General features: G+C 38.2%; 1 protein-coding gene across 1 annotated transcript in view; it reads right to left on the bottom strand.

The window, feature by feature from the left end:
• The window catches only part of Usp8 (Ubiquitin specific protease 8), a 159,543-nt gene extending 132,698 nt beyond the window's left edge, over positions 1-26,845 (bottom strand). Inside the window, exons 1-2 of the mRNA XM_067156292.2 lie at positions 26,461-26,845; positions 10,137-10,364 (exon numbers count right to left, since the gene is read on the bottom strand). Of these exons, the coding sequence (XP_067012393.2) occupies positions 10,137-10,364; positions 26,461-26,558 (326 nt within the window). The 5' untranslated portion in view covers positions 26,559-26,845. The remainder of the gene's footprint in view (positions 1-10,136; positions 10,365-26,460) is intronic.
• Between the last annotated feature and the right edge of the window lie 28 nt (positions 26,846-26,873).

The raw sequence follows: 26,873 nt of genomic DNA, 5'->3' as shown, positions 1-26,873 counted from the left end.
ACAGTAATGAAAAATGAAGTCAGTAGGGCTGCTGAAGAAATGTTAGGAAGGAAGAAAAGATCAACTAAGAATCAGTGGATAACTCAGGAGATACTAGACCTGATTGATGAACGACGAAAATACAAGAATGCTAGAAATGAAGAGGGCAGAAAAGAATACAGGCGATTAAAGAATGAAGTGGATAGAAAGTGCAAGGCAGCTAAGGAAGAATGGCTGAAGGAGAAATGCAAGGATTACATGTTATAAACCTCATTTTAGGTCCGTATTGAAAATTTAACAGTTCAACAATGATAAAGGTGTTTTAATTTATTCCACCTATTCAATACTTATATTATCACGTATAGTTGTTACATAATTAAATTCTTAGTTACATGGGACATGTTTCGCCCTCAATTAAGGGCATCTTCAGCCTAAATACAATAATCAAAAATACAACTAAATTAAAAGTGGAAGTTAAATACAATCATCAAAAATACAACTAAAATAAAAATAGACTAAAACTTGTACCTACTTTTCTAAAATCAACACAACGTAAGAACATAAGCAATCCAAGCCATAATGTAACCCAAAATAAGGTAAATGAATTATGGCTTAAAAATGAAATCAAGGCATATTACAGGAAGAAGTCCAAATTGAATTTGCAATTATATAACGTTCACTTAGCGGTGACACAGGATTTAGCCCCATTAGAATGGCAGTCTTTTTATCAACACATGGAACACAAATTAACTTACGCACTTAGTAAGAAACAGGATACATTGAATAAGAAATTGAATCATTTAATAGACACACAAATATGTCGTAGTAAACAAACGAAACAAGAACAAATTAAGGGCCCATCGGACAATGTCACTCCCACGGTAGTTAACTTGACCAAGGTAAAATTTACGGAAGGAGAGAATGACCTACTTAAAAGGGGTCCAAAATACAATTGGCCTAATAAAGATAGAGAAATAGATATCATTAACACAGTTGCAGAAGCGGAGGCGAACATATCAAAACTCCCACGCGATGTACAAGATGAAGTAAGATTGGAGTTAAAGAAGAAATTACCCAGACTGGCTAAAGAAATTTATTCCAATTTTGATCCCAAACAACAGAAAACAATAAAAAACATGAAATCGAAAATTGAAGATAACAATATTATAGTAACCAAGGCTGACAAGGGGGGTGCGATCGTTTTGATGGATAAAGATACATATATCAAAAAAACTGAAGATTTTTTTGATGATAATAATAAATACACATTAGTAACAAAAAATCCGCTAACTAAAATTCAACGCAACTTAAAAGCCTTACTTAAAAGATCCACATCTCTCTTTACTGAACAAGAACAATTAAAACTTGTCAATATGAATCCTAGGCTCCCGGAAACTAGAGCTATGCCCAAAATACATAAAAAAGATATTCCGATTCGTCCGATTATCAATTGTCGTAATTCTCCCACGTATAAAGTCTCCAAATACATTCACAATTTTTTGAAAAGACATTACACTTTTAATAATAAACAACCATTAAGAAATTCCATTGACTTGTGTGACATTTTGCTTGGATTTGGCGTACTTCCAAACCAGATGATGTGTTCGTATGACGTAGTGAATATGTTCCCGAATATTCCGACAGATAAAACTGTTAATATCATTCATGATAATATTTGTAAACACAGTAATCTTAGTAAAATGGAAGTAGAAGAATTCACTAGATTGTTAAAGTTCGTATTAGACAATAACTACTTCACATTTAACAATAATATTTATAAACAGAATGGATTAGCAATGGGTGACCCAATATCGGGCATCCTTGCCGACATATTTATGGATTCAATCGAACACAATGAAATAATAGCAAAAATTAAAGGAATAGATTTATGGTTGAGATATGTAGATGATACATTTGTAATCATAAACAAAGATGTCACTAATAGTCAAGAAATCTTAAATAAATTAAATGAAATCGAACCTAATTTGAAATTCACGAAAGAGGACGAAGTCGATAACTCATTGAATTTTCTAGATATAACAGTTACGCGTAAGGTTAACACTTTTGATTTCCAAATATTTAGAAAACCGACACAATCATCTACAACTATAAACAATTCCTCTTTACATCCGAGTTCACATAAACAAGCATCTTTTCACAGTCTAATTTATAGAGCATTTAGAATCCCTCTATCTCCCATGAATTTGAAGAAAGAATTAAATTATATTAGATACCTCGCTAAACAAAATGGTTTCAAAACAGAAATGATCAACAAATTAATCAATAAAATTAAGAACAAATTATCTACGAATCTGATACCAGAAAAGACCAAAAAAACTGAGTATGCTACATTCACTTTTAATAATCCAGCTATACACCAGATTACTAGCGTATTCAAGAAACATAATTTTAATATAGCTTTTAAAACTACTAATACTAACCAGTCCATATTCTTTAATCATAAAAAAGTTAATTATGATAAGAATCGTTATTTAGGATCGGGAGTATACAGACTTAAATGTACTCAGTGTAATTTTTCATATGTTGGACAGACTGGGAGAAATTTTATGACAAGATACATGGAACATGTTAACGCGGAAAAACATAGGAAATACTCAGCGATGAGTTTGCATATGAGGGAGACTGGCCACAGATTTGAATCCATAGAGAAAGACTTAAAGATAATTAGAAACATACAAAAAGGAAGAATGCTGAATGAATTAGAAAGTTTATACATCTATTTAGATCAGACGTACAATAAGCAAAAGAATCTCAATGAAACCACGGACAATAAAAGTATGTTACATGAATTAATGCCGAAATTATTAAAGTCAGTTAGTTCGAATAAATTTAGGATACCTAATATATTTAATTCTTCAAACCCTAATACTCCTCCCATACCTACAGATATTAGGCCTACTTCCAGCAATGCAGTTGACTCCGCCCCTTTGTCAGCCTCGTCACATTTGACTCCACCCATCCTCTCCTACCTTCCGCACTCCCCTATTCCTTCCCCTCCGAGTTCGCTACCGCCTCTGCAGCACAGTTATAACACCAGACTTAGAGCCAACAGACGGGCAGCAACCAACTCAACAGTAGTTAAGAAATAACAACTTCCACTTACATGTAAGTCCTCATCTGTTTCAAAATTATGTAAGACTGAATTCTCTCCTTACGTTCAGTTTCTTATTTCTTCTTTTCCTTCTCTTACAGAAAACTTATTTCTGCATCTATTGACATTTTCTGGCAAGGATTCAGCCATTTTATTACCTACCGGTGCTAACGGCCTCTTACAATTTTTCAATAGACGCTTCTGCCTTACTTACTACGAATTTCACCAGCGGCCTTGAAAAGATTGTATTCCTGACAATCAAGTTTATGCTTGTGTACACGCCCTCATGTCGTTGGCTTTTTATTACTACCACTTTGATTTTCCAATATTTTATATGAACTGTTTTAATTCGAATTTTAATAGAAGTTTTAGTCTCCGACAAGATTATAGTTTAATCATAAGACAGTTTTCCATTAGCATCTTTTTATTTTATCATTTTTCACAATTTTATTGTTCTGAATTTTAAGAACAGACTAAACTTTTAACTTCCACTTTTTATTTTAGTTGTATTTTTGATGATTGTATTTAACTTCCACTTTTAATTTAGTTGTATTTTTGATTATTGTATTTAGGCTGAAGATGCCCTTAATTGAGGGCGAAACATGTCCCATGTAACTAAGAATTTAATTATGTAACAACTATACGTGATAATATAAGTATTGAATAGGTGGAATAAATTAAAACACCTTTATCATTGTTGAACTGAAAATGCAAGGATGTCGAAGGCTGTATGGTCCTGGGAAAGGTAGATGCTGCCTACAGGAAAATCAAGGAAACCTTTGGAGAAAGGAAATCTAGGTGTATGAATATTAAGAGCTCAGATGGACAACCACTTCTAGGGAAAGAAGACAAAGCAGAAAGATGGCAGGAGCATATCCAACAGTTGTATCAAGGTAAAGATGTAGATAATTTGGTTCTGGAACATGAAGAGGCTGTTGATGCTGATGAAAAGGGAGACCTAATTTTGAGGTCAGAGTTTGACAGAGCTGTGAGTGACCTCAATAGGAACAAGGCACCTGGAATTGATGACATTCCCTCTGAATTACTGACTGCCTTAGGAGAAACCAGCATGGCAAGGTTATTTCATTTAGTCTGCAAGATGTATGAGACAGGAGAAGTCCCATCCGATTTTCAGCAGAATGTTGTTATACCTATTCCCAAGAAAGCCGGTGCTGACAGGTGTGAAAACTACCGCACCATTAGTTTAGTATCTCATGCCTGCAAAATTTTAACACGTATTATTTACAGAAGAATGGAAAAACAAGTAGAAGCTGAGTTGGGAGAAGATCAATTTGGCTTCAGAAGAAATGTAGGAACACGTGAAGCTATCCTGACTTTACGTCTGATCTTAGAGGATCGAATCAAGAAGGACAAGCCCACGTACATGGCATTCGTAGATCTAGAAAAGGCATTCGATAATGTTGATTGGACTAAGCTATTTATGATTCTGAAGATGATAGGGATCAGACACCGAGAACGAAGAATTATCTACAATCTGTATAAAAATCAGTCTGCAGTGATAAGAATCGAGGGCTTTGAAAAAGAAGCAGCAATCCAGAAAGGAGTGAGGCAAGGCTGCAGTTTGTCCCCTCTCCTTTTCAATGTTTACATAGAACAGGCAGTAAAGGAAATCAAAGAGAAATTTGGAAAGGGAATCACAGTCCAAGGAGAGGAAATCAAAACCTTGAGATTTGCCGATGATATTGTTATTTTATCTGAGACTGCAGAAGATCTTGAGAAGTTGCTGAATGGTATGGATGAAGTCTTGGGTAAGGAGTACAAGATGAAAATAAATAAGTCCAAAACAAAAGTAATGAAGTGCAGTCGAACGAAGGCAGGTGATGCAGGAAATATTAGATTAGGAAATGAAGTCTTAAAGGAAGTAGATGAATATTGTTACTTGGGTAGTAAAATAACTAACGATGGCAGAAGTAAGGAGGACATAAAATGCAGACTAGCACAAGCAAGGAAGAGCTTTCTTAAGAAAAGAAATTTGCTCACTTCAAACATTGATATCGGAATTAGAAAGATGTTTTTGAAGACTTTTGTGTGGAGCGTGGCATTGTATGGAAGTGAAACATGGACGATAACTGGTTCAGAAAGAAAGAGAATAGAAGCTTTTGAAATGTGGTGTTACAGAAGAATGCTGAAGGTGAGATGGATAGATCGAATCACGAATGAAGAGATACTGAATCGAATTGGTGAGAGGAGATCGATTTGGCTAAATTTGACGAGAAGAAGAGATAGAATGATAGGACACATCTTAAGACACCCAGGACTTGTTCAGTTGGTTTTTGAAGGAAGTGTAGGGGGTAAGAACGGTAGGGGTAGACCAAGATATGAATATGACAAGCAGATTAGAGCAGATGTAGGATGCAATAGTTACGTAGAAATGAAAAGGTTAGCACAGGATAGGGTGGCATGGAGAGCTGCATCAAACCAGTCTATGGACTGATGACTTAAACAACAACATGTACATTTATATCACTCATAATTTGGCTTTCAATCTTTTTGTCAGGTCTCCTTGTTTCCATACTGAACTGGGAATCATGACGTTAATTCAAATTATGATCTTCTCACGACCACATTGTTGGCTTCAAAACCATCTGAATTAAGCCTGTTAATTACCGCAACTTAAGAGAACAAGATTATTCTTCCCACTGAGAACATATGTTACCTTATGATTTATGCACCTCAAGCTGGACTATTGTCTTGTTTATCAAGACTCAACAACTGGGATACCTTCTCAAAAATGTTATGTTTTACAGTCAGACACACCACATCATTTCAACTGGTTATAATCTAACAGTGACTTTATAGGTGCTGTCATATGTTTTAGATGGTTAGACGCACCATACCCTCATCATTTTAATGTTACATTTAAAATTTGCCTTAGTAGGTGCATTTAAATGTTGTATATAGATACACCTTATGTTCTACAAACTTCAAGCTGGACTACTTTCTCGTGTATCATACCCTAACTATTGTTACCTTCTCTGTTTTGCTTTCATTGTTTTTTGACAATTTAGCTCTCAACATTAATCCTTGTATTTGCTGTCATGTGTTTTATATTTCAACTAGTCATAGCTTAACATTTGTCTTGTAGGTGCTATCATGTATTATATATTGCTAATCGATAAGTTGCATTTTGCTCAATTGATTTGTTGGCTGATGATGACGTGCAATGAGCGTCGAAACTAGTACCTTCTCTAAACGTTATGTGATATATATTCACATCAATAAACATTTATGGTATTGAAAAGGTGGACCTTTAACATTTTCGTTTTACTGCAAACCCAGTTCAATACGAAACAAAATGAAGTTTCTAACTTTCAATTGGCTAAATTTGACGAGAAGAAGAGATAGAATGATAGGACACATCGTAAGACACCCAGGACATGTTCAGTTGGTTTTTGAAGGAAGTTTGTTTGTTTTTTTGTTGTTTTTTTTACGGAAAACCATCTTCAGGGCTGCCGACAGTGGGGTTCGAACCCACTCTCTCCCGAATATTGGATACTGGCCGCACTTAAGCGACTGCAGCTATCGAGCTCGGTTTTGAAGGAAGTGTAAGTGGTAAGAACGGTAGGGGTAGACCAAAATATGAATATGACAAGCAGATTAGAGCAGAAGTAGGATGCAATAGTTACGTAGAAATGAAAACGTTAGCACAGGATAGGGTGGCATGGAGGGCTGTATCAAACCAGTATATGGACCAATGACTCAAAACAACAACAACAACAACAACAACAACAACAATAAGAACTAAAAAACAGAATATATGTAAACAATGATGTAACAAAAAATATCAAGACTGCATAGTCTTCTAAGGTGAGTCCTCCTAAAATGTAGGTTCAATAAAAAAACACAATGAATAATATCGTAAATGCTTCTTTGAGATTTGTCCTATGCAATTTTAAAAGGGAAGTTAAAAAAGTTCTGTCATTCGACAAACTGTACCGTTCTTAAAATGAGTTCTTGTAAAAGTACTGCAAAGTTATGTTTTGAAGTAAAAACAAACACCTTATTTACAATATTTCACTGTTGACAGGTAACCGGCAGAAGTAATGCATATAATCTCTCGTAATTTTTTGTTATAAAACTACTGCTGACAGTGGTAATACTTTATTACGAAGGAAAGAAAGAAAGCGGTGGGGCCTTATGATAGGGAGATGTTAAAAAGGTTTCTATGCGTTGTTTAAAGGTCAAATGGACCGATATGAAATTGGGAAATCAAATTGTTTCAATCCATTAGATTCCAGGATGTAATGGTTTGAAGAAAGAATGGACCCCCCTCTCGCCCGTGCGACCTCCTCGCGAGTGCCTTGCATACAGATTTCCGTTTTTTCATGTGCGTCAGAACATTCTTTTTCAACCTTGAGAAGATTATTTAAAACATACCTGCGCAGTACCATAACGCATGGGAAATTGAACGATAATGCAATCATGCATGTCCACAATATGAAGGCTACGCCGAAAGATTTTAGCAGCCCGTAAACCATAATTCTGAGGACAATGGGATTCTTTTCATTTGAAAGAGCGATGAATCTTGACATTGGAACATGCGTGCGCAACCCCTCTGAGTGGTGGTTCCTCTACAGCGCGGGAAGAAAAGCACAGGTAGTGCTGAGTCAGACACGGCCCCAGATAAATCTATAGCCCTGCAATTTTCGTGCAATGATTTTTTATGATTATAAAAGGAATTTTAAGTGCCGAAGAATGCCATTCTTCTTTGCTACGTGTTTTTGGTAAGGCTTCCCCTTCTAGGGCCACAATTGGAAATTAGATTTGCAAGTTTTCAAGGGGTCAGCAGTCAACTGAAGATGAACCTCATCCTGGTCGCCCAGCAACAGCTTAAGATATTAGAGAGACAATTTGTATTTCTTTAGTTTCCATTCTTTTAAATACACATATATTGAAAATGTAAAATCTCTTACATTTTTGTGATTAAGACACACCTTTTATATATGCCTTTGCTGACAAGATGTAGTGTTTACAGTGCGCTATGTATCCTGGTATGGACTAGAATAAATCTGTTACTTTCATTGACCTGTCTCAGTCTCATCCTTGGCTTTGACAACATGAAAGTGACCGAGATATGAGCGATGCTAGTAATACCATTCCTTATGCTCCCTGTTATGAATGGTGTGAAAATACCGCTCATAGTGTCGGTTGGTGCATGCATTTTAGTGGGTTTGGCAAACTGATAAATAATAGCAACTTCTGGCTCATTGAAAAAAGCAACGGGAAACTACCTCTCATTTCCCTAGTATGCCTCTTCAGTGACACCTAGGCTATCTATGACCAGCTGTTGGCAGAGCTGTGGAGGATCAAACCAGCCTTCAGGCTGAATACCCAACATACAACATGGATTTTATGTCGATGGTACGTGGATTACTGTGGACTTTTGTTTGTAATCATTTGTTATTGTTGAAAAAGTGGCTAAAAACAATAGTTTATGTTTTCCATCAAGTTCATCAAAAACACCTAAAAGTGCATTTTTATGAGGGTTAAATTTAGGCATTTTCTGGAGCCTTCCCCAATTTTTGGGACTATGAGGCTTATTTTTTTAACAATTTGCTTTACATCACACCGACATAGATAAGTCTTATGGCGACGATAGGATAGGAAAGGGCTAGGAGTGGGAAGGAAGCGATCGTGAACGTACTTGGGATACGGCCATAATATTTGCCTGGTGTGTGGTTCGAACCCACTATCTCCTGAATGCAAGCTGATAGCTACGTGACTCAAAATGTGCAGCCACTTGCTCGGATGGACCGAGCTAGAGCACCCCCATTAATTTTCAAAACCCGCCACCCTTGGACCATAGTGATGTGATTTAAGAATTGCAATATGTTGTAGTGAATAAAATCATTGTTTTGAAATTAAATATACATAGCACACGATTGTCCCATTATAGGATTTGTTTTCTCAATAAACAATCCACATGACATTCCTGAGTGTCCTTTATTTCACATTTTCAAAATCCGATCACCCTAAAGTATACCCACAGCTATGCTCAGGCCTAGGCAACATACAATATGTAACTGCCTAGAGCAGCAGTGCCACAGAAGGGTTGCAATGGTCAATAATTTTGTTCTCCACATGTATGTTTATTTATTTAATACATTACTTCTGTTACGGAAAGTCATGAATTGGATACTGATACCAATAGTTCAGTTCTTATAAGTTTTGGAATGACATTTGAGCGCTGCCTTTTGGCGCAGGCCAATCATAGCCAGCCAATCGATCATTCTTGACAATAGCCCCAACAATGACGGCCAGAAATAATGAGGTGATTGAGTGATTGAAGGAGCACAATATTTTGGTTCGCGATGACATGGGAGGGGGGATCTCATGCATCTTGTGAAACAAAACAAGCCCTAGTACCCAGTTTACGTGGTGGGTAAAACAGTCAGGAGGCATGGGCATAAAGTTGTTCGCCACCCTTTGAAGGATTTTTTCCTTGCTTAGGAGAAACTGAATCTATTACCAGAGCGAGTTATTCTAGATGGTGAGTAGAAATGTTATTTCATTTTCTCGAGTTTTATCTGTTCGAGCATTGATCTATAGCCTTATCCTGAATATGTTGTGTGTTATGTCGTATGTGAGTTATGCATGTTGCTACAAAGAATAATTAAATCTAGACTTATATTCGAGTATATACATTTCCGTTCGTGTTACGTGTCGTGAATCGGCTGTTTGTAGTAACAATTTGGCACCAATGTCTGACTTCCGGTTAACTCTCAAGTCAAACTCATAGAAATGGTACTATACTATGCTACAGTACATTAGTTTATTACTGCAGGAGCCAGCTCAGAGACGGTTAAGAGACAATTTATTTTAATTTTCTTTTGTCAAACTACGTGAACCATCATAATAATAAAATTATAGAAAATAGGAAAGAGAAATTGGAAATTACATGCACAGGATTGGGTTAGCTGGAAGAAAACAGTAGAAGAGATTTAGGCTTACAATGGACTGCAGAGCCACAAAAGAAAAGGAAAAATCTCCTATCAATAGGTGGGTGTTGAATAGCAACTCGTACCTCTTCACCAAGCTCTTCGAGAGTGACTCAGCACAGTCCAAGGCATGTGTGACGTCCTTATAATTGAAGTTCTTCAAGACTTTTGTGCAATACTCATCCTTAGCGTTAGCCTTGATGTACTGCACTAGAGACAGATACTTCATGTAGAGCACATAGCTGTACTCCTCATCACCTGCCAGACGAATACTATCTGCCGTCTGCAGTAGTTTAGGAAGTGATTTGCAAAGCCTGAAAGTCAAAATAAAATACCTGAGACATGAAATAAAAAATATCACCACTTCAACATGAACTGTTCCACAAGTGAAATGCTGATCTCTAATAACACCAGTACACTGACAGATCTTACTTCTGATTAGCAATATTATTTACAGATCAACACACAGTTGTATAAACATTATTATATCGTCATGATAAGACCTATCTGTCTTGATTTATGATCTTGATTTATGAATTTCATTTTCCGTATTGACATTTACCAATCGTCATAAAAGGAAAGAAAAATTCCACCTAATCAATACATTTATTTTCTTGTAAAGTATTACAATCTAGGACCGGTTTCGACCCTTCATAGGTCATCCTCAGCTATATCGGAATCATATTTGCATTTCTATCTTATACCTCTGAAAGACCTTCATGATATATTGTTTCATAATTTTCAGTGAGAACTTATCTTAAAAACTTACAAATTTCTAAGCGTTGTGTTAAAATTAAAAATACAAAACTTTGTCTATTATATACATGCCCTTTGGCTGACAGAATGCGTCCTTGGGTTGATTAAGCATCTATCTTAGGTATTGTTGCTTATTCTGTTGAATCGATTCCCTTTTATATTTATGTACAATCGTGAATAGACTATCAGTAAAATTTGATAAATAAAGCTTGCGTGATAACCGGTCCTAGATTGTAATACTTTACAAGAAAATAAATGTATTGATTAGGTGGAATTTTTCTTTCCTTTCATGACGAAGACCTATCTGTGTCGGTGTGACGTAAAGCAAATAGTAAAAAAAAAAAAATTAAAAAAAGCTTCAAACAGGAAATATAGGGAATGATACTTCGACAGATGAGGGAGAACTTGGCTAGCTACCGTGAAAGCAACGTGTGTGTGGCTGATAGCAGTGAGCCACAGAATCAGTTAAATGTGGCTAGGCAAGACGGTCTAGAAACTGTAAAGGGTTATGCGGGACAGTGAATGAATCACTGTGTGCAGCATAGTTAGCAGGTTGCTAGTGCAATGAATAAGTCACTTTGTCGTAGCTGTGAGCTCAAGACTGGGAACAAACAATGAATTGTTTGTCAGGAAGGCCGAGTGTCACAGCGAGCCTAACCTATCAGTAAACATATTCTGGTAGTCAGAACTGTTGGGAGATAGACTAATCTGTTCAACGACGGAGTTTGAGGGTGTTGTGTTCGAGTCCCGGAGTTACATATCCACTTGAACTAAACGTCGCATCTTTCAACGCGACTTCGGAATCGTGGACGCAGAGAAGAAGTCAAGAAAGAAGCCGACGCAGATGGAAGAAGAATTCTTCTATCAAAAGCTAAGTAATTACCAAATTGTTGTAGGGTTTGATCTTATTGTAATACAGAGTGTAAATGAACTGGATAGTCAAGGACTATGAGAGAGACTATCTAACCAAGAGCTATACGTGTATCTGTACAAAGAATTTTAGGTTCCTCAACTGTACAATTTGTAAACGTATAGTGTGTGCTTATCTAATCAATAGAGGTGAAGGGAAGAGAGTGTATGTGTAAAGGTGTTCTAGTTATCTTAAAGTTCTGAACCCAAGTCCCCAGCCTGCCGAATCCTTAGGATCATGACACGCCCGCCTTTATTAACTCACTGCAAGAGACTATTCTCATTTTAGATCCCATGTTGAAAATCAATTGAAAGGAGAATAATAAAACTTTGTTTCAAGTATTGAATAGGTGTAAAACAAAGTTTTATTATTCCCCTTTTCCCCTCTACTTCTGTAAAAGTAAGACTTTTTAAGTCTGATTGGTTCACGAGTCCCTCCCACTAAATGATAGGCGAGTGTGATGGAATTCACTCGAACAATTTGTTTCTTACTGCGTCAATAATCTACGCAATATTTGCTTCTATTCACTTCTAGAAACACTTACAGAACTTCCTTTTACGTTTTCTGTTTTACTCTGATACCGTGCAGCTGACTATTGCGCAACATTACACATCCTGACTTAAGTTGCACCAGCTTGCTTCAAGTAGAACTTGTATGAAGTCTTATGCTTTGAACACCTATAACTCTCTCCCACTTAATAAAATTATCACTCAATATTTGAAACACTATAACTTCTTGCCACTGTTACATGATCATAAAAACTCTAGATCAATACTCAATATCCTTAGTCTCGGAGGTCGCGGATTCGAGACTTGCTCGAGTCCGTTCGCTCGGCACTGAGACATGAAAGGGGGCGCATCAGGACACGCGGTCGTGACAGGCAAAGCCGCATTAGACGTTTCTAAACCATAGAAGTTGCTTGCTGATGGTGCTGGCTGACAACTTCATTTCTTTGAGCAAAAATTGCTCTTTGACACAGCCATGAGTGATCGGTCAAATGCTGTGCCCACGTATTTTAACAATTTCAGATCTCTATGTACCGTAGATTTGGCTGGGTATCGCAAACATACACACAGACAAACAATTCCAGATATCACGAACTGAATGAAAATAGCTTCCTATGCCACGGACATGTATTACTAATCCCTCTTTTTTTTTTTTTTAACAAAATTGGTTTTACGTTGCACTGACACAGATAGGTCTTACGGCGACAATGGGACAGGAAAGGGCTAGGAGTTTGAATATAAGATTGAGTTAGTTGAAAGAAAATACAGTTCAAGTAAATAAACAAATTCTTAAAACGATTAAAAGTAATATAAATAATTAATGAAAATAGGTCTGTCTTTACCTGTATAAATATTCATCAAACAATATGCCTATGTTAAAAATTTCAGATCTTCGCATGCCGTAGATTTGCCTAAGTATCACACACATACACACAGACAAACACTCCCTGTTATTATGGACTGAATGCGGCTCTTCGTCTCTGGGACCGAAAATGGCTTCCTATGCCATGGACTTCTGGTTCCTTGACTTGTCTTACCTATCTTATGTACAATGCCTAGTGACAGTGAATCCATACATTTTATCTTGGTGACAGTACGTTGGATTGTCATGTCCCTACACAAATTTTCCAATGGTTTTTCGTTCATCCCAACGATAGCGAAAATGAAAAATCCAGCTTCGAGGTGCATTCAGACCCTCTTCCATCTTCCCATGTTCAAAATTTCAGAAATTAGACGAATGAGAAGTACGTACGATCAGGCAAGCATTATTATTATGGGTGATCTTAACGCGAAGATAGGGGACAAGAAGCCAGTTTACAATCAACATGAGGAGGAGGTATCAGTAGTTAATACAAATAGCCAGGATAAAGAATGTAACAGAAATGGAGAAAAATTACTAGAAGTATGCGCAGTAGAGGAGCTTTATATATTGAATGGTTGGTGGATCGGAGATGAGAGTGGTAAACTAACCTATATAATAGAAAATGGGGGCAGTACAACTGACCTAGTTGTATGCTGTAGGGATAGTCTGCAAGTTATCAAAGAGATACACATTAGGGATTGGGTGAAGGCAAACCATATGCCAGTATTTATAAAATTAATGATTCAGGATATAAGAGTGCAGGAGATTGTTTACGATAGCGTAAAGGAGAGGAAAATACCTAGGTATCGTTGGAGAGAAGAATTAGGAATTGAATTCAGAGTGTACTTCAATGGAGATAACTTTTTCTTTGCACATTCTGTATTATACCATCCCCATTTTATCTGTGGTTTACCACGATTTTGCCTCATACATTTTCCTGCCATTCCTATTAAATTTTCTATCCTGGTTAGGGCTTCATATTACGAACTGAGAAGAAAAGGCCAACTTAATTCTGCCCAATGTTCATATAGGACCGCTTCAAACCCTGAAAGATCAACAAAAAGGGGAAGAGAGAAGAGAAGAAGGAAGTACATGTATGAATCCACTCAGTTCTACTATTACAATCAGCGGCGAAAAGCCAAACGCAATGTGTTTACAAACGAACAACCAATTTGTAGCCTGAAAGAAGATGTATTGCTCACATTCTTTTCCGACGTATTTTCTAGGCCGAACAACCACAAAAGACCAGAATACCCTCAAAAAGGCACTGAGAGTGAAATTATGGAGACTAACGACCTATACAATCCGGTCATATCTAAAGAAGACATTATTCAGGCAACACAGAAAATCAAGATAGACACCGCAAGCGGTACTGACAATGTAATCGTCCTAGCTATTAAAAAGAGCATGATTTCAGAGATAATCGCAATCATCGCCACTAGAATGCTAACAACAGGGCAAGAAAGCCCGTACAATTCTGGTTCATAAAGGAGGTGATGTAAATGATCCCAGTAACTGGCGTTCAATTACTATATGCTCAGTTATTAGACGAGTCATCGAGAAAGTTCTTGATAAACAGCTTCGGAACTACATTGTGTTTTATGACAATCAAAGGAGTTTCACCAATACACCCGGTACTTACATGAATACCTCAATTTTGGAAGCCGCTTTACAGCACACTAGGCAAGAAAAGAACAATGCATGCATTATATTTCTAGACGTTCGCAAAGCTTTTGATAACGTCGGACATACGCACCTACAGAGCACACTGGAGTCGGTCGGAGTGCCCGAGAAACTGACGAGACTGATAATTGCTCTACAAGAGGGAAACGTAACAAAGATATAGACACGAAAACAGGGAACAAAACCCATCAAAACTAATCATGGTGTGCTTCAAGGCTCCCCTTTTTCACCGGCATTATTTAACATCGCTACCAATCATATTGTGGAAGAACTATCTGAAGATTCTTTAGCAACGAATTATGGTTACTCGATTGCAAACTATAAAGTGTTTCGCCGACGATACAGTAATATTTAGGAAAAACACTGAATCTGCTGCCGAACTAGCCAGGTTCGCCATAGAAAGATTTAAGGAACTCGGCCTGGACATCAGCGCTTCAAAATCAGCTTGTCTTTCTATCAAGAAAGGTCAGCTAACGGAGGAGAATATCATCATAATGACTGTGAAATTAAATCACAGTGCAACGGAAGTGCGATTCATTACTTAGGTGTTAATTTCATCAATGAACTTAAACTGGATCCACAACAAGATTGACACCCTTGTTAGCTTGCTGCAATCTGACCAGAAATTTTCAATTTTAAATAGTTCAATATCACCTACTCTTATTTACCCACTCCAAGTTACTCCCCTAAACAAGATACCTCGAACTTTTCTATCAGATGTGGATAAAATATTAAAAAGTGGAACTAAAGAATTATTACAACTACCAGCAGACGTTCCGGATCACATGGTATACACCGAAAGGAAGTATAAAGGCCTCGGTTTGTTTCGCACCACTGGGGAAGCCAAACTACAGCATATTAACGTCTGTAATAAATCATCGCTTGCAAATAACAGCTACATTAATGCAACTAGGAACTTGGAACAAAAACGTACAATCTGTTTGCAAGATCTAGGCATAGAAATGAATGATCGAGTTATGTCCAAAAATAGCCATCTTCCCAATGTAAGCAAGGTCCGACAGATACTGCTAGACAGAGAAGTTCAGTCATGGACGAAGTTGCCGCACAAAGGAAAGGGCGTTGGACTCTTCCAGGAATACACGCCAGGGAACAAATGGATAAGAGATCACCGAGGCTTATCCTGTGCGGAATGGAGAGAGGCCATCAAGATGACAGCGAATGTGTGCGCCGTTCGCTTCATGCCAGGAAGTTCCCAGGACAACACCCTCTGTCGGCGTTGCCACAGAGAGCACGAAACTCTTGCCCATGTCCTGAGAGCCTGCCCTCACGGAGAGGTATTGAGAAATTCCCGCCATCATACAATACGACACATGATTGCGACCTCGCTGGGAGTAACAAGCGTATTGACATGAAAGCCTTTCAACCAGCTAGCAAGCAAGGACTACTCTTAGATCCCGCAATACGCTTTGAGTCGCACGTTGGCCAGGCCGAAGAGGTGGACACGGAAAAGAAGTCAATTTACCAGCCAACTGTAAACTACTATAAAGATAAATATCACCTAGACAATATTTCCGTCCATGGACTCATGATCGGAGCTCAAGGCACAATCCCTAAATTTCTTGTAAAGCTACGGTATTCTCTCGGTCTCAGCCGGACACGACTTCACGACATTGCTATCGCCGCAATACAAGGTTCAGTGACTATACTCCGCAATCATCTATATAACATCTGAAGAACCGTATTGCAAATTTATTCCTGAGCCTTGTGATGATTTTTCTACATGGCACACGAGCAAAGTCAACAGTAACTTAGAAGACAAAATACTGTGTAGTCGACATACTTTGTCCTTGTGGCAGCCTCCGCATGGGGGAAGTTGTAATAATAATAATAAACTTCTATCAATTTTACAATACCTATTTTCCACAGACAGACAGACAGACAGACAGACAGACAGACAGACAGACAGACAGACAGACAGACAGACAGACAGACAGACAGACAGGACAGACACACTTCCTTTTATTATTATATAAGATGGTGGTTTTACTTAAAAAGTTCATGCACCCTATAACCTATTAAGCAGGACACATTTTTTCATATTTTTAACAATAACATGCAATGAGTTGACTAGTTACATGAAAGTACACCTCGGTCATGGCATGTTGGATTGCTATTTCCAAATAACAGGCATTGAGTTGCCTAGTTACACGAACCTCCTAGCAAGAAAGATACTTTATAAAAACATGGCGGCGTGTTCCCATCCTAGTATATAGAGCATTTCTTACCGACTATCATGATACCGAGTAAGTCTCTGTTACCCAGCAACAATCTGTCCATCAAGGTTTATCCAATCTTGGTGCGGCTTTGTAATTAAATTAATTACCTAAAATTACTCATCATAAAAAAAACTACCTATCAGATTTCATTCAAACAACTTTCTAAACACTCTCAGGAGTAATAAGAACCGAGAAATTTTCAGCTAAATCAATCCAGTATTTTTTTTTTTTTTCTAGGGGCTTTACGTCGCGCCGACACAGATAGGTCTTATGGCGACGATGGGATAGGAAAGGCCTAGGAGTTGGAAGGAAGCAGCCGTGGCCTTAATTAAGGTACAGCCCCAGCATTTGCCTGGTGTGAAAATGGGAAACCACGGAAAACCATTTTCAAGGCTGCCGATAGTGGGATTCGAACCTACTATCTCCCGGATGCAAGCTCACAGCCGCGTGCCTCCCAGTAGTTTTTAGCCTATTCAGGACAAACATTCAAACAAACATAGTTTCACTTTTATATAGGTAGACTCACCTTAGCTCGTTGGGGGCTCTGCCCCCAAAACCCCAATTCCTCTATATTACAAGAGGTCACATGGAAAATTACTGTGACGAACCGGTAATTCGTTACGAAAAACGGATTGTGCCACCAGACGGCCCATATTTTCACGTACATATTTGGTCCTCTAATATTTTCTCGTACTGTATATTAACTATTTATAGAAAGGATAGCGTTAAACGTTTTGACGTGGTGTAAATTACGTACGATTCTCACAAGATAAGAAATTATTTTCCTAACGTAACGGGGAGCTACAGTCTTGAAACTTGGCAGGTTTACCGTGGTTTAAATGCTCTATATTTCCGTTATTTGATGTTTTGTCGTATCTGCATCGAGTGCACCGTAGATTGGTTTAGAACCTTGGATGAGGAGTACAGTGTTTATGTATTACTTTCGTTTTTCCATTTTTACAGGGTCCTAGAATCATGCATTTTGCTCACATGTGACCAACGAACGTTCAAATGAGCGAGCCAAATTTCATAATTCTATCGGTCTTATAGTGTGTAAAACATTACAATTAATTAAGGAAAATGTAAAAAATTCACGTTAAATCTGAAAAATGCAGCTCTATCCAAGGCATAAGGGATCAAGATACGACTAAAATTCCCGGGACCGAAGTTGTAGATGTCTTCATAGTGGGATCCGAACGTCCTGTCCACTTACAGTTCAGCCAACAAAATCCTCGAAATGTTAGTTAGCACCATAATGAAAATTGCTTCCAGATTTCGATAGTTTCTGGAGATCAAAGCGTTAAACAATGCAACTCTTCTGAATTTCTCTGTCTGTTGCAGGCCAAAGTTGTACTTGCGACAAATTTTAATTTTCTGACGCACTGCAACCATATGGTCCACAATTTAGTTTAAGGGAAGGGAAGTAAAAATAACAAAAAATCAACACTTGGAACTTTTGCGCAATACAGCCTAATAGCTATCATAATGCCAAATATCAAGTTTCTAGCTCATGACGAAGTGGGTAAACATTTATGTCAGCCAGTGAGCCAAATTGTTTTATATATGACTATATAATATAGAGCCAGGTAATGTGCACGCTAAATACTGTAGTGCAGACTTTCAATTGGAAATTTATTGCAGCCAAACGGTAAGTCGTATCGAGGTACGGATTCTTCCATCAGACGTAACTTTTAGTCGCCTACAGTACTGTGAGGCATTTCCTCGTATCTCACTGATTTATACCATAGAAAGGTGTGAACGTTTCGATCCACATCAAATTTCGTCCACTTAAAACCAGTTGAAAAATAATTTTGCCAACTTAGCTGACAGCTACAGGCTTGAAACTTGGCAGGCAGGTCGACGATGAAATGACCTAGAATTTTGGTTATTTGAGGTTTTGCCGTATCTCCATGGGATTCCCCATAAATTGCTTAGGAAACATAAATTAGCCTGAAATTTGATCAGTGTTTCAATATATTCCCTCCATTTTCCTGTACATTCAAGGCAGCTAGAATAATGAAAGTTGGTCTGCATATGGCCAATGATCGTGCTAAGGAGCATACTGAATTTTGTGCATCTATCTGTCTTATGAGTGTGTGAATGAGTAAAATAATTTATGGAAATTTAACAAAATTTTCCAAAACCGTGAAAATGAAGCTCAATCTGAGGTAGAAGGGGTCGAGATACGACAAAAAGTCATAGGACCAAAGTTGTAGATCTCTTAATTTTAGGACACGAAAGTGCAATCCGTTCATTGATAGCAATTACTGTTCAGCCACAAGATAGCTCGAAACGAAAGTCTGCATCGTCATTTAATTTGGCTTAATATTTCAACTTTTTTAGTGGGTAAAATATTAAATATTTTCTCTTCTTGCAATTTCCACGTCGATTACAGGGCAGAATCTAGAACGTTGCCAAATTTTAATTTTGTAGGGCACTGCATCATGGCGTCCGTCATTTTGTTTGGGGGGAGAGGGGCAGAAATTAAAAATTTAAACTTTTGGGAATTTTTCCTTGGGTTACAGCCTATTAGCTATCCGATTGCCGAATTTATAGTTCCTAGCTCATCTGGAAGGGTCTAACCCAAAAGCTGCGTCCGATATGTTGACTGGGCTTTGGGGGGGAAAATAAATATGAAACATTTTTACTTTTTACAATTTTTCCTTGATTTGCAGCCTATTAGCTATGAGATTGCCGAATTTCAAGTCCTAGTTCATCTGGAAGGGTCTAACACGAAATCTGAGTCCGATATTTTGATTGGGCGAGGAGGATGCTAAATATGAAAACCCCCAATTCCTCTACATTGGAAGAGGTCATTTGGAAAACGGCTGTGACGAACCAGTACGTCATTACGAAAAGGGGATTGCGGCACCATACGACCTTATTTTCGCGAACATATTTGCTCATATAATATTTTCTCGTACAGTATACTGACGATTTATTGCAAAGATAGAAGTAAACTTTTCGACCTTGTGAAAATTGAGGCCTAACGGTACGTCGTGTAGGGATGGAGATATGGGCCATCAGACGACGGCACTTTTAGTCGCCCAAATTTTTGTCTTAAGACATTTTGTCGTATCTCGCCTATTTATACCACAGAAGGAAGTGAATGTTTCGATCAATGTAAAAGTTCGCCCGCTTTTCACAGTTTGAAAAATTATTTTCCGAACTTAGGAGACAGCTAAGGTCTTGAAACTTGGCAGACGTATCGAGAAGGAAACAACATATCATGTCTGTTATTTTAAATAGCTATGTGTTAGCGGAATTTCGCGTTTATAGCTCATCTGGTAGGGTCTAACACACCCGAAGTTTGAGTCCGATATTTTGTTGGGGGCTAAATATGAAAAATTTGACCTATTTAGAATTTCTCCTTGGGTTACAGCCTAATAGCTATCCGACTGCTGAATTTCAAGTTCCTAGCTCATCTGGAAGGGTCTAAAGCTATTTTTAGTCCGATATCTGGATATTTGTACTTTTTGGAATTTTTCTTTTGAATATCCCCATAGCTATCAGATTGCCGAACTTGAAGTTCCTAGTTCATCTGGAAGGGTCTAACACGAAATTTGATTCCGATAGTTTGGTTGGGTGGGGGGGCTGGATAAGTATGAAAAATTTGACCTATTTAGAATTTTTCCTTGGGTTGCAGCCTAATAGCTATCACACTGCCGAATTTCAAGTTCCTAGCTCACCTGGAAGTGGGCAAACGTTAATGTCAGTGAGTCAGTCAGTCAGTCAGCCTTGTGGCTTTATGTATATTAAATAAGATAGGGCCAGGCAATGTGCACGCTAAATAGTGCAGACTTTCATTTGGAAATTTATTGCGGCCAAACGGTACGTCATATCAAAGTACGGATTGTGACAGCAGATGACCCTTTTAGTCGCTTTCATTACTGTCTTAGGCATTTTCTGGTATGTCACCTATTTATACCATAGAAAGAGGTGAACGTTTCTATCCATGTCAAATTTCGTCCGCTTTTCACAAGTTGAAAAATGATTTTGCCAACTTAGCAGACAGCTACAGTCTTGAAACTTGGCAGGCTGGACGACGATGAAACGACCTACAATTCTGGTTATTTGAGGTTTTGCCGTATCTCTATGGGCTTCACCGTAAATTGCTCAAGAAACATACATTATGCTGAAATTTTTTTAGTGTTTTTACCTATTCCTTCCGTTTGTCACAAGACCATACTCAGTCTGAAAGACAAGAAAGCACCAGGGCCAGACGGCACATATAGTGAGCATCTAAAGACAGCAATGGACATTCTGTTGCCAACCATTACGAACCTCATGAATGTGTGTTTACAAACAGAGCACATTCCGAAGGTGTGGAAAACTTCATTAATAAAGATGCTCTATAAAGGTAAAGGAGACCCACAGGATCCCAACTCCTATACGGGGGTTGTATTGGAGAACAGTTCATTGAAGCTGCTTAAAAAACTCGTAATGGATAGACTAAGCAAAGAAATAGTCACAAAAATCCCAAAAAAGCAGTTTAGCTTCAGAAGAGGTAAAGCGCGACACAGGCAATAACTTATCTAATAGACGACATAGATAACTCACTCAGACTGCCAAATGGAAAGTTCCATGCTGTGTTCATCGATTTCACAAAGGCATTCAACACATTGAACGGGAACATCATCTCCTGGAAACTTGATACTTTAGTCGACGAAAATAAGTTTCTCTCTAACCCTGGTCCATAACATGTTGAAGAGCATACAACGTAGCAATGTTTAAAGGGATTACTCAGACTAATGGCGTGCTGCAGGGGAACCTCTTAATCGTCTATTATTCAGTGTTGCCACATATAATGTCGTAAAAGCAGTAAGAGAAGAGGCAGAGAAAGTAAGGATATATCTATATGCTGACGATAAGGTTACAGGATCAGAAGTCATTGCAGAAGAACAGAAAGCGTTAAATGCTCTAGAGGTCTGGACGGAAGCTAACCAATTAGAGGTCAATGCCAAAAAGACTGAACACATGATCTTCAGAAAATGGTGGCGGGTTTCCTCACGGGACGTATTGACTTACAAGCAGGACGTACTATGAATTATAAACAACTACAAATGTTGTTTGTCCAACCCTTGTCCCATTTCTCTATGGGGTCAGGTATGAGGCGAGATGAATCTGTCATGGCGGGTTTTTATGACCGGATGCCCTTCCTGACGTCAACCTCATCAGAGGAGTTAATGAGATGAAATGAATGACATGATATATTATAGTAGGGAGAGGGTAAAACCTGGTGCCGGCACATAGCCTACTCTTGTCGAATAGCACCAAGGGATCTGCTCAAGGCTTAATGTCGTCATCCGACGGAAGAATCACCATCAACAGCATCATATGCCCTCACTGCATATGAGCACTGCGGAGAGGTTTAGAATTTAATCCAGGCTTTCGGCACGCAATCTAGTGATTAGAACTTGTATACCACCACCTCATCTACCCTGCCGGCCAACATTCCGATGGAGAAAATTTTGAACAACGGGACTCGAACCGGCTAACCACGGTGTCAGACCGTTTAGGCTTCAGCACCTTAACGATCACAAACAGACTAACGCTGCTGTTACATTAAGACGGACATAGTTTACGGTGAATGAAGTAACAACGTTCTTTTCCTTGGATGTCTACAACTTCAAGAGGGACCACATTTTCATAAGACTGTCATATAAACCCATCAAATACTCTGATAAATTTGTCTCAGCAGCGACTTCAACCAACATCGTATGCAACCAACATATCAATGTCTTCTTGCGTTAGTCATCCTACGATGATTTTTGTTTACTCAACATGATAAGATAATTTTAACCCGTTCCCCTTCTTTCTAGCCAAGTATTTTTAGCTCCCGTGTTTTTCATAAAAACAGAATTCAGCATCAGCTTTTGCGTTTTGTCATACTATTTTTGTCTACTTAAGTCTTGGGTTTAATTATCCGATCCCCAAACGATGCGTATGTTCAATCTTTTTACGAAGAGGATCCATTTCAGTATCAGACATGTGTTATTTTTAGAATTAATATGAAACAAAATTCTTTTCTTTTTAGACAAATATTTTAAATTGTTTAATGTAATTTTAGCATGTGTTGTATATATTATGTCTCAATATTTTTATTTTGTATAATAATTATTCTACAGTGTCAATACTTTTAAAAAATCAACAGTTCAATTTTTATAAGCGATAATGTCCTCAAACCAAAGCTTGTTTTAAGGTGTCTTTATATTTTCTTCTGAGTTGCTACAGTTTGCTTTGTTTTCTGTATTGTTGCTTGTTTTTGCTATCTCAAGAGCTTGCAGGACCTGTTTTCTTTCCAAGTAACAGGCTTTGTTGAACCAATTTTGCGATCTTCTGTTTGTTACTCTTGTGGTTGTGGATTTAATGAAGTCATCAATTCCGAGAGCCGCTGAGTCCAGCTCTTTCCTATTTATCTTGTTATTTAGGTCGTGACGACGGCATAGCCTTCCTCTTCCACTGTTCAGAGCAGTTCTTCCTTCCTATAGTCATTCCTGTCGAGTCTGCAGTTTAGATCTCTGGCTATGATTTTGTTCCTTAGTGGCTCTATCTTTGATATGACCGTTATAATTATAACTATTATATCCTCAATTGGAGTTAGTGGTTCGACATAAAGGCCTATTATGGTTAATCTCTCTGATTCGAGTATCATGATGTCTTCGTCTTTGAAAATACAAGATAGTTTTCCTGCGGAAGGCTTGAAGAAACAGGCTAAACCTCGTGTGGGTCTTCCTCTTGGTGGTGGTGGTGGTTGTTGTTATTGTTTTAGGACGAAGTACAACTAGGCAACCATCCTCTATATAACACTAATCAGAGGGAAAAAATGGAAGGGATCCGACACTTTGAAAAATGAAGATATTGGCCAAAGAAAGACAAGGGCCATGAAGGGCGTGAAAATGAAAGACTCCCTAGGCCTTGCAAACCTAATAGTGTCGGGGTCGAACAAGAACAAGAGTTGACCAAGAGATGTCGGATAGGATAGATGAAAGTGAGGAGCCTGGCACAAGTAAGTGGAAGCAATGCCAGGACTCAGCTCAGGGCCCCGTGGTCGCCAACCCACGCTCCAAAGTTCAGAGCCCCTGGGGGAGAAATAGTTCAAAGGATTTAAGTAGAAAACTAAATTACTTCTATTGTCTGTGGAAGGGACCTAAGACTGAGCTATTTGCTTGACGTCGCACCGACACAGATAGGTCTTATGGCGACGATGGGACAGGAAAGGCCTAGGAAGTGGAAGGAAGCAGCCATGGCCTTAATTAAGGTACAGCCCCAGCATTTGCCTTGTGTGAAAATGAGAAACCACGGAAAACCATCTTCAGGGCTGCCGACAGTGGGATTCGAACCCACTATCTCCCGGATGCGAGCTCACAGTTGCACGCCCCTAATCACACAGCCATATCGCCCGGTGGACCTAAGATTGAATTGGGCCAAGAATTGTTTTAGACATCACAGGAGCACAAAAGTTGAAATTTCAGTGAAGGTTCTACCTTTTCAATACAAAGTGAATGTTGTACAGGATAGTGTTTACAACATGTTTTTATTCAAGGGACCGGTTTTGACGCATTTCTGAAGCGTCATCATTAGCCTAAATTACAAAACTAGCAAAATACTTTTTTTTTTTTGCTATTTGCTTTACGTCGCACCGACACAAATATGTCTTATGGCGACGATGGGATGGGAAAGGCCTAGGAAGTGGAAGGAAGCGGCCGTGGCCTTAATTAAGGTACAGCCCCGGCACTTGCCTGGTGTGAAAACCACGGAAAACCATCTTCAGGGCTGCCGACAGTGGGGCTCGAACCCACGATTACTGGATACTGGCCGCACTTAAGCGACTGCAGCTATCAAGCTCGGAAAAAAAAAAAGTACATATTAGGTTATGATAACAATGTATAAACATAGTGACACATAAAAATTTTTGACAATAGTTTACATTACATTACATGTTATAAACCTCATTTTTGGCCCGTGTTGAAAAATTTACAGTTCAAAAATAATAAAGGTGTTCTTTAATCCACCTATTCAATACTTTATTTCCACTTATAGTTATTGTGTTTATATAACCAATATTGTTATTGTGTTTATATAACCATTATAAGTGGAAATAAAGTATAGAATAGGTGGATTAAAGAACACCTTTATTATTTTTGAATTGAATAGTTTACAATTAAAAATTGAGGGTTTTATAAAATATTTAGCATGCACACGTAAAAGTCTTGTGTGAATGTCGTACATTCAATTGTGGCAATGTATTTTTACAACATGTTAATCGCGTAATAGTCTTCTTTGGATGAGGCACTTTCAAGTGCTAGGTTAAGGATGTGATAAAAACTTAGTGTACACATTAAAATCTTGTTGGACACATAAAACTACTCCTCTGTGTGGTGTCACTTAAGGACAAAATACCAGTGCATGTTGTACTCAGGAACGTCTTCCAATACTTTTGTTACAGGTACGTAATTAGGTTGTAAGTTGTTTAACTGTAGGCTAAGGTTTCTCAGTCCAACATGGAATTGTGAAGCCTGAAGAATAAAAGAAAAAACTTAGTTTAGATGCAAGGGCTTAATGGGCGAAGGCAAAAGAATGACGTACTGTGTAGTTTCACTTGTGGAGAGGAGATGCAAAGTATAGTGTGTGGGCCTGGCCAGAGCAGGTAATAGGGAGTGGGGAGGGAAAGAGAGGGATAGCGAGAGAGGGAGGTTTTTAAGGCGGTTCAGGGGGCAATATGGTGGGAGCTTGTAGCGTGATAGGGTACTGCGCATAGAGTGAAATATCGAACGCCTGTTTGAAATTTTGGTGTTTCTATATAATTTAATTTAAAAGTCGAAGAGGATATTAGCTTTTTCTGAAATTTCATTATCGTTAATCTCTGTGATTCGAATATCTTGATATCTTCGTCTTTGAAAATACAAATAATGTAACTCGCTTTATACAATGCAGGTAAGCTCCTGTATATGAATAAAATGGTTTCATACTTAAATCTGTAGCATAAAACATACATCATGCTGACCATGTCTTGCACCCCCAGCAGTATTAGCTCTGTAAAGAATAGCGGAGTCTTCCATTCTAACACCCTTAGTGGCCCCCCATTCTTTTACTGATACCTACATTCTTTGTTTTTCTCTTCTGAGGAGGGGATGGTTGTACATCCCCTGGAAACAATAATCACCACTAGCACTATACACCCACCCAATCACAACAGCAAGAAGGCACTAGAACATCACGGATCATGATTCCCGATAATAGAAGCGACTTTCCAATCAATTCAGAAGACGGAAAAGGAAAGTTGATGGTAGATATTGTCATTTTAAGGGTCAAAACCACAAGATAACAAGATCAGAATAATAACAAGAAATAAAGAACCAAGACAAAACCACAAGAATTAGACCACTTGCCTGTGATAATGCATTTAAGCCCATCTTCAGACTTTTTTAACCTAAGAAGGAAAGGTATACTTACAGTTTATTAGACTTGCCCTCAAAAGAAGTATCGAACTCCTTTCTTAAATCTTCCATACATTTCCCTTTGTAAAGAGGTTTCAATTTTCCTTCCTGCATATTATAAGTCCAATGGCGTTTGCTAAAACGACACACTTGAACATTCAACGCAGTTGAAAGGTTTTCGAGTAAATGTCAATCTTGTTAAGGAAACTATTTTTAGATCACGGTATGTTATGTACCATAACAAACACAAAATCACAGATTCCACTTCCCACCATTCTGTATGAAATAAAGCGTTATTCTATTTTCATTCACAAAATCTTATAACAACTGCAAGGCCAGTGTCATTAACCACAAAGGGAGATTTTACAGAATTTTACAACTCTCAAGTATCTAACACCATCACGTTCTGTCAGACGACAATTTTGCTAA

Source organism: Anabrus simplex, chromosome 12 (assembly GCF_040414725.1).
Source record: "Anabrus simplex isolate iqAnaSimp1 chromosome 12, ASM4041472v1, whole genome shotgun sequence".
In the NCBI taxonomy this organism is placed as follows: domain Eukaryota; kingdom Metazoa; phylum Arthropoda; class Insecta; order Orthoptera; family Tettigoniidae; genus Anabrus; species Anabrus simplex.
Note: the sequence above shows the minus strand (reverse complement) of the source record. Positions and strands in the feature narration are given on the sequence as shown.